Source organism: Haematobia irritans, chromosome 1 (assembly GCF_050003625.1).
Source record: "Haematobia irritans isolate KBUSLIRL chromosome 1, ASM5000362v1, whole genome shotgun sequence".
In the NCBI taxonomy this organism is placed as follows: Eukaryota; Metazoa; Arthropoda; class Insecta; order Diptera; family Muscidae; genus Haematobia; species Haematobia irritans.
This window is the reverse complement of record NC_134397.1, coordinates 220,249,240-220,257,766: the sequence shown is the minus strand read 5'-3', so window position 1 is coordinate 220,257,766 and position 8,527 is coordinate 220,249,240. Positions and strand designations below refer to the sequence as shown.

Sequence of the window (8,527 nt, the reverse complement as noted above, 5' to 3'; positions counted from 1 at the left end):
TTATGTGCTTGAAAATATCTGCTACCTTTCCCCTTCCTTTTGCCGTATAAAACTCCTGTCCCGGAAGCTGCTTGTAGTCGGCTTTGACGTAGGTTTCGTCGTCCATTACCACGCCGTCAAACTTCGTCAGCATCGTCGTGTACAGCCTCCGGGATCGCGCTTTGGCCGTCGTATTTTGTTTATCATCGCGATTTGGAGTCACTACCTTCTTGTAAGACGATAGTCCGGCTCGTTTTTTGGCTCGATGCACGGTTGTAGACGATACACCCAGCTTATTTGCGGCATCTGGGGGAGAGAGAAGTTAGGGTTTCGCATGAAACTACCGGCAACTCTCTTTGTCGTCTCAGCGGCTTCCGGTTTTCGATTTCCCCCCGATCCAGACTTCCTGGCTATCGACAAACGTTCCCCAAACACTTTAGTTATATTTGTAACGGTTGATTTGGCAACTTTTAGCGATTTTGCCAGCTTTGCGTGCGAGTAGCTCGGATTTTCGCGATGGGCGAGCAAAATTTTGATACGCTACTCTTCTTGCTTGGACGTCATTTTGACAACTGAAGAGTGAATTTCAAAATCAAATTAGGAGCAACATTCTACATACACACACCTTCAAAATGAGGGGTGTTCAGGTTTTTTAAATGCAAAATTGAAAGAAATACGTCAAGTTTATATTGACCAAATTTTGACCGTATCACCCTTTAATCTTATAAACCACATCCGACTTTTCTTCTGTTTTTAACTTAGATTTCGTCCTAATATAAAGTTCATTAACTGTGCGATGTGTCTTCTCAGCTAACTGGAATTTTTCTTTGTCAAATATATTTGAATTCTCCAGGCTTTCCGTGAAGCCTGGTATATATGAGTCTGAAATATACTTTTTCGGATCCTCCAATCGAGTTAGTTTGTCCTCCTTTACATATTTAACTAATTGTTGTATAGTGCGAGTTGGAAACTCATTTTTATGTAAAATGTCTCCTATGCGTTTGATGTTTTTCTCGTAGAAATCCTCATCACTTACATTTAAAACTCTTCGAATGAAATTCGTGGCTATATTAATAATTGTCTTTCTTGGGTGTTTTGAATAGAAATTTATCAATCTACCCGATGCTGGGGGTTTTTTATACCAGTCAAGTTTTAGTACATTTCCTATCCGATGTACTATGGAGTCCAAATAGGGAAGTTTGTTGTCGTTTTCTTTTTCCATTGTGAATTGTATTTTTGGGTTATACTCATTGAGGATTTTTATTGTGGTATCAACTTCCCTTGTTTTGACAATTGCAAAGATGTCATCGACGTATTTTGTCAGAATTTTTGGTTTCGAAGGCATTTGTTGTATTGTTGTACTTAACAATTCTTCCATTATTATGTCAGCGACGATTGGCGATATTGGAGATCCCATTGGCATTCCTTTATTTGAACGTAAAACGTTATAAAATTCAACTCAACAAAATATAATAACGAAAAAAACAGAAAAAAATAATAAATTTAATACAACATTATAAGAATAAATACAATGCTATTAAATGATCTTCATTACATGTTCTACGTTAAACGAGGAGTTCATCAATAGAGTTATAAAGAAATGTTTTCACCCTTGATTTGAAAAGAGAGAAACATGTTAATGATTTTATCTCATTGGGCAAACTGTTAAAATTTATTGAGCCCGCGTATTCAATTCGTTGCTTTGTCGTTTCTGTTCTACAGAACGGAATTCTCAACTCATTAGCACCACGAGTATTGAATGGATTATGGTTCCTAACAAATGTAATAGTATGGTGACCAATGGAGTGTAAGCTTTTAAATATATAAAGATACAATTGAAGACAATAACTTCCATATATGGGAAGCATATTTGGGAAAATATCCCGATACAGTTTCAATGTCGGATATCTCATTGATAAGTTACCTACCGCTTTCAGCGCTTTCTTCTGCAATATTTGAAGCCCTTTAAGATCTGAACTTTTGCAACTTGCATGTACTATGCTCAAATAATTGCAATGACTTTGAATCAACGCCTGGTATAAAAGAAGTTTCATCCTTTGATCAAACTTTTTTCTAAATTTGTATAAAACACCAACAGCAGGTGCTATTCTAGATTTCACATATCTAATATGCTGATCCCAACCAAGATTACTCTGCAAATGTAGTCCTAAATACCTTAAGGAATCTACTTCCATTATTTCCTTCCCCTCGACATATATGCTAAACTCGTTGAGAAATCATGTGCGTGGTTTAAAGCGTATCAACTTAGTCTTAAGCGGGTTTACAAATAATTTATTAATACGAGCATATTCCAAGATCAATGACGAGTCACGTTCGATATAGGGCATAACCGCACCTTCAAATTTATAGCGATATAAAAGACAAATATCGTCGGCATATATAAACAATCTACCGGTTAACTCGAAACTTCCTAAATCGTTTATGTATAAGAGAAACAGTAATGGACCTAATACACTGCCCTGGGGAACACCATAACTCAATAATGCAGTGTCACTCTTTTCATTATCAATTTGCACAAACTGCGTCCTATTTTCCAAATAACTTTTTAACAATAGAAGTTCCCTACCTCGAACACCATAACACTCCAGTTTAGCTAACAATATATCATGATCAATAAGATCAAATGCCTTACTAAGGTCATAAAATACGCCACCTACCCCACAATTTCCCTCATCCAAACTTTTACATATAAAAATCTGATCATTTAGTACGGCTTCTTCCGTACCGCATCCTCTTCGGAACCCAAACTGGTAATTGTAAAGAATCTTCTTCTCAATGAGATACTCAAAAATGTTATCGTATATTAATCTCTCAAAGATATTATTTATAATTGGCAATACTGAAATAGGCCGAAATTTCTCAACACTGGATGAGGTTTTCACCTTCGGGATTGGAATAATTTTGTGGACCAGCAAAAAAAGAGCTTCCAAAAAAGTAGTTTGGATCCCCAATCTGTGATCCGGAAGTAGTGCAAACTTGGATCATCTCCAATGAATTTTACACGGGATTGTCATAGGACGGAAGTACTCCCTTTTTGGATCCTTTGCATTACTTTAGAAGTTGTGCCCTGGAAGTTAATTTGAATGAAGAAATTTAAAAAGCAAAAAAAAAATTTTTTTTCAACCAATTTCACTTTTTTTTTTCAACCATATGTTTTATTACACTATTATTTTCCTATTATCTAATTTTTACAATTTGAAAAACTTTTTCGCTCCGACCAGGGGTTGAACCTGTGTTTGCTGGCACCGTAACAGAACGCCTTAGCACACTCAACCACAAACGCCATTGAATATAAAGCGTCGAAAGGTCAATTCAAATGTGTGTGATATGTTCGTAATACGACACCAAGGAATAACATTCTAATTGCTTCTCGAGAAGTTCTTTATTAGTATGAACGAAAAAATAAGGAACGCAGGTTCAAATCTCGCCAGCGGCAATTTTTTTATCAAATATTTTTCCAAAAAAATATTTTTTTATGTTATGCACCCTTTTTATTTTTTATTTTCGACATATATTTTCGTATAAATTTATTTTTTTTTTATTACAAATCAACAAAAAAAACTAAAAATTCTCGTAATTTGCAAAATCTTCTCAAAAGAACTTCCTTGGAAGCGAAAAAGTCAAACGGCACAGGTTCAAATCCCAGCGGGGATGAAATTTATTTTTTATTATTATTATTATTTTTTTACCATTTTATTAATTTTCTATTTTTTTTTTATTTTTTTATTAGTTTTCTATTTTTTTAAATTTAATTGTCCGAAATTCGCACTTAAAATACCCTGATTGCGTTCTTTATAAGGACTGCATCGGAAGTAGAAACAAATCATTGGGGGATCCCAAGATGTGCTTTAGAGGAAATGTTAGTGCACTTGTCCAAAAGGACTGCATCGGAAGTGGAAAAAAATCATTGGGGGATCCCACGATGCTCTTTAGAAGAAAGGTTTGTGGACTTGTCCAAAAGAACTGCATCGGAAGTTTAAGAAACTCGATGGGGGATCCTGGGAAGGGCTTTAAAAGAAATGTTTGTGGAACAACTTCCAATTTTTTTTGCTGGGGCATTTTTAAATCCTAACCAAAAATGGTACCAAAATACCACAACAACATGTAACAACTTTGGCTGATATATTATCATGGCCACTGCTCTTCCCCCTAAAATCAAATTATGTATACTCTCATTCGTAGCATACGGAAATCGAAACGAATCTCTGCAAAATCTTAATGTACCAAAGGAGTTATAAGTATCAGTCGGAGAATAATCAATATTTCGCTTCAATTCATTTATTCAAAGGAGCAAAGAGAGCAATCGCAGGACTCTAGTTTGCCGGCTGTGCTGAAAATGCCCGTAATTTGCCTCTATGCGCGGCACTATTTTCACAACAGAATCCATAGCCTTTCCGCACTTTTACATGTTTTTATTAGAAAAGAACCGAAAAAGGTCATATTCCGGGAAAAATACAAAAAAGTGCGATTTTTTTACAAGAAAAGAAAATGCCATTAATGTCAAATATTACGCTAGTTTTCTTTTAGTACTGAATACCCTGAGCCGTGAAAGACTAAAAGAAAACAGAGCACTCGTCTATCCAATACATATTCACAAAATGTGCAACACTGATATCAGCTGTTTAAAAACAATCACAGAAAACAAGTGAAATCTTTAATTGTATGAAGTGTTCATATACACCCAAAGAAAAAATACTTTCTTCAGGAACGAAATTTTACACTCAAAAAAAAGTGAACTCTCTATATCACTAAAGCCAATTTAACTTTATTTTACTTCATGGAATTATTATATATGGAGAAAGTTTCCTTTAATCTAATAATTATTTGCGTACGTTAGTTAAATGAACTAAAAAACGGGAAAAAATTATACACAAATGAAGTAAAAATTTTTACTAAATTCGTATTTCTCACAAAATAGTTCATTATTTCTTTAACTTTTGTAAATTTTACTAAAAATGCGTCCATCATGAACTTCGTATGTCACTAAAGACATTCTTGCAATTCTGAACTCCAATTTTTTCTTTCAAACTACAAAATTTTCTTTAACAAGTGAAACAAATTAATTACGTCTAATAAATTTTCTTGAATTTATCGAAAAATATTTACTTATTTTTGTGATATCGGTGTGATGCCAACGTTTGTAATACTGTTTAGTTAAAATTTTCTAAAAATCTTAAGAATTTTCTAAAATTAGCCAAATGTTTTCTTCCTGGTGGGTTCACTGTTTTTTAAGTGTATAAAGCATTTTCTTGAAAAGCAGATAAACTCGAATTTATTATAAATGATTCAACGATTGTCTGTAAATTATGTTATGTATTTTTAAATAAAATTTTTTAGCGTCAAAAGAAATCTTTGCTTATCTGAAATTTCGATCCTCAGAAATCCCTTCTTTCAGTGTAGTAATAAATATTTATTGCTATGATTATTTATGACACTTTACCACTTTTAATTTCATGTTATTCAACAAATTATTCACAATAAATTGCTATTGTGAATGTAAGAAATGTCACTTTATCAAAATTTTATCTGGCAACACCTACGCGATGTGCATTGATGATATGTTCTGGATCAGTTTTGCCAGTATTGGGGATTTTTCATAGATGTACTCAAAAAAAGTTTACTTAGATCCAAAGATTTTGATCTTCCCTTAAGGATTTTGAAATTGATTCCGAGCCAAAGATGCCGCTCCTTAAAAAATAAAGACATTTTTTAGCGACTGGCTTTAAATCTAATATACGATCAATAAAATTAAAAATAGCATACAGATCTCATTTAAAAAAATTTAATTTTCTTTTCGCGGAATATTTATAAAACTACTCACGCACAAACAAAAATTCTAGTAAAGAATGTTTTCTTATTTTAAAATAAAACAAACGTTAAAGCAAAGATGTTAAATTCTCAAAATAGGTCATAACCCATATTTGAAGCGTTTTTCTTTTAAATCTTAAAATTCAATATTTCAGTTAATTTAAGAATTTGAATCAAAAATGTGTTTCTTTACTTTAAGAAAAATTTGCCTTTTACATGAAATTCTTTTTATTTTTACATTAATACACTGAAAAAAAAACATGTCCGGTCCCAACGATTTTGTTTTTACTTTAAAAATTTTGGTATTGATTTCGAGCCAAAGAAGCGGAGAATACAAGTGAAGATACTTTTAAGACACAATTCTCTTTTAAATTTGGATTTTGTGTACTTGCTTCTAGGAAGCAAATTTAAATTTTTCGCTTTTTCAGCATTTTTCCTTCATATGCTATCAAAGTCCTTTAAAAACGAGTTAACGACAACTTTATTCTCCAAATTAAGACTCGACGTCCAGTAGAAACTATGCTATGTTTCAAGTAATAAACCTCTTTAAAATAAAGTTTTGAAAAACATGTCCTATATTTGAATCATTTTTTGCTTTGCAGTCAAGATACAAAAACACAACAAATTTAAAGACAATTTCACTAAATTAAAGCTGACCTTAGCCCAAACATTTTTTTCTTTCATGTTATGATACCCATTTTGAAGTCAAATCACTTAATTATAAGGACAATACGACTTCATTGAAAAGTTTATCGACTTTTGGACAAGGAAAAAAAAAACTTCATATTAGAGAAATGCGTCTTCTATGCTAAGCAAAATTTGCATTCGTAGTTTAAAGACATGAAATCTTTGACCTCACGACAATATTTTTTTCAGTGTACTCATAAAAATGAAGCACATCGAATTGTCAAAATTTAAAAAAAGAAATCTTTGCTCGTCTTTATTCAGGGGCATACAATAGGCTACAAACAGAGCATTTGGACTAGAAACGTATATACACTGAAAAAAAAGCATGCCCGGTTGCAAAGATTTTGGCTTTACACTAATGAATTTGGTATTGATTCTGAGCCAAAGAAACGGAGAATTGAAGTAAGGATACTTTTAAGACAGAATTGTTTTTATATCCTCCACCATAGGATGGAGGTATATTAACTTTGTCATTCCGTTTGTAACACATCGAAATACTGCTCTAAGACCCCATAAAGTATATAATTCTGGGTCGTGGTGAAATTCTGAGTCGATCTGAGCATGTCCGTCCGTCCGTCTGTTGAAATCACGCTAACTTCCGAACGAAACAAGCTATTGACTTGAAACTTGGCACAAGTAGTTGTTATTGATGTAGGTCGGACGGTATTGCAAATGGGCCATATCGGTCCACTTTTACGTATAGCCCCCATATAAACGGACCCCCAAATTTGGCTTCCCGATCCTCTAAGAGAAGCAAATTTCATCCGATCCGGCTCAAATTTGGTACATGATGTTGGTATATGGTCTTTAACAACCATGCAAAAATTGGTCCACATCGGTCAATAATTATATATAGCCCCATATAAACCGATCCCCCGATTTGGCTTGCCGAGCCTCTAAGAGAAGCAAATTTCATCCGATCCGGCTGAAATTTGGTCCATGGTGTTGGTATATGGTCTCTAACAACCATGCAAAAATTGGTCCACATCGGTCCATAATTATATATAGCCCCCATATAAACCGATCCCCAGATTTGGCTTTGCCTCTACACAGAAAAAAATATCACCAAAATATTTCCAATTAAAAAGTTAATTGAAGTTGAAAATTTTTTCAATTAATAAATTAATTGATACAATTAACTTTTTAATCATGATAGAAGCATTAAGTTAATTAAGTCAATGATTGAAAATTTTTAAATTTTTAATTAAAAAATTAATTGATACAATTAACTTTTTAATCAAAGTGCTGATTTTTTTTAATTTTTAATTAAAAATGTATTTCAAACAACAATTTGTTAATCAAAATAAAAACTCTAAGCTAATTCAGAAAGTAATTAAAAATAGTTACCTTTTTTAATTAATAAATTAATTGAGTTTTGCAATCAACATCAATTAAATTTTTAATTGAATCAATTAAAAAATTAATTGAAATTAATTTGAAAATCAATTAATTTTTTAATCAAGAATTTTTTTTATGCCCAATTAAAACTATGATTGATACTATCATTTTCGTGATTGAAGACATTTCAATTAAAAACTTAATTGGATCAATTAATTTGGTGATTGAATCAGAAAAATTTTTTTTTGTGTGTAAGAGAAGAAAATTTCATCCGATCCGGCTGAAATTTGGTACATGGTGTTAGTATATGGTCTCTAAGAACCATGCAAAAATTGGTTCACATCGGTAAATAATTATATATAGCCTCCATATAAACCGATCCCCAGATTTGACCTCCGGAGCCGGAAATTTTGGTACATGATGTTAGTATATGATATTTAACAACCATGCCAAAAGTGGTCCATATCAGTCCATAATCATATATAGCCCCCATATAAACCGATCCCGAGATTTGGTTTTGGAGCCACTTGGAGGAGCAAATTTCATCCGAGTCAGTTGAAATTTGGTACATTGTGCTAGTATATGGCCGTTAACAACCATGCCTAACTAGGTCCATATCGGTCTATAGTTATATATAGCCCTCAGATAAATCGATCCCCAATCACACAAAAATTGGCCTATATCAAGTTCATAA

General features: G+C 32.8%; 1 protein-coding gene across 1 annotated transcript; it reads right to left on the bottom strand.

The window, feature by feature from the left end:
* Positions 1-688: 688 nt before the first annotated feature.
* LOC142234912 (uncharacterized) lies at positions 689-1,357 on the bottom strand. Its single transcript, XM_075306122.1, has one exon. The coding sequence runs from the start codon at positions 1,355-1,357 to the stop codon at positions 689-691; it is 669 nt and encodes a 222-aa protein (XP_075162237.1).
* Between the last annotated feature and the right edge of the window lie 7,170 nt (positions 1,358-8,527).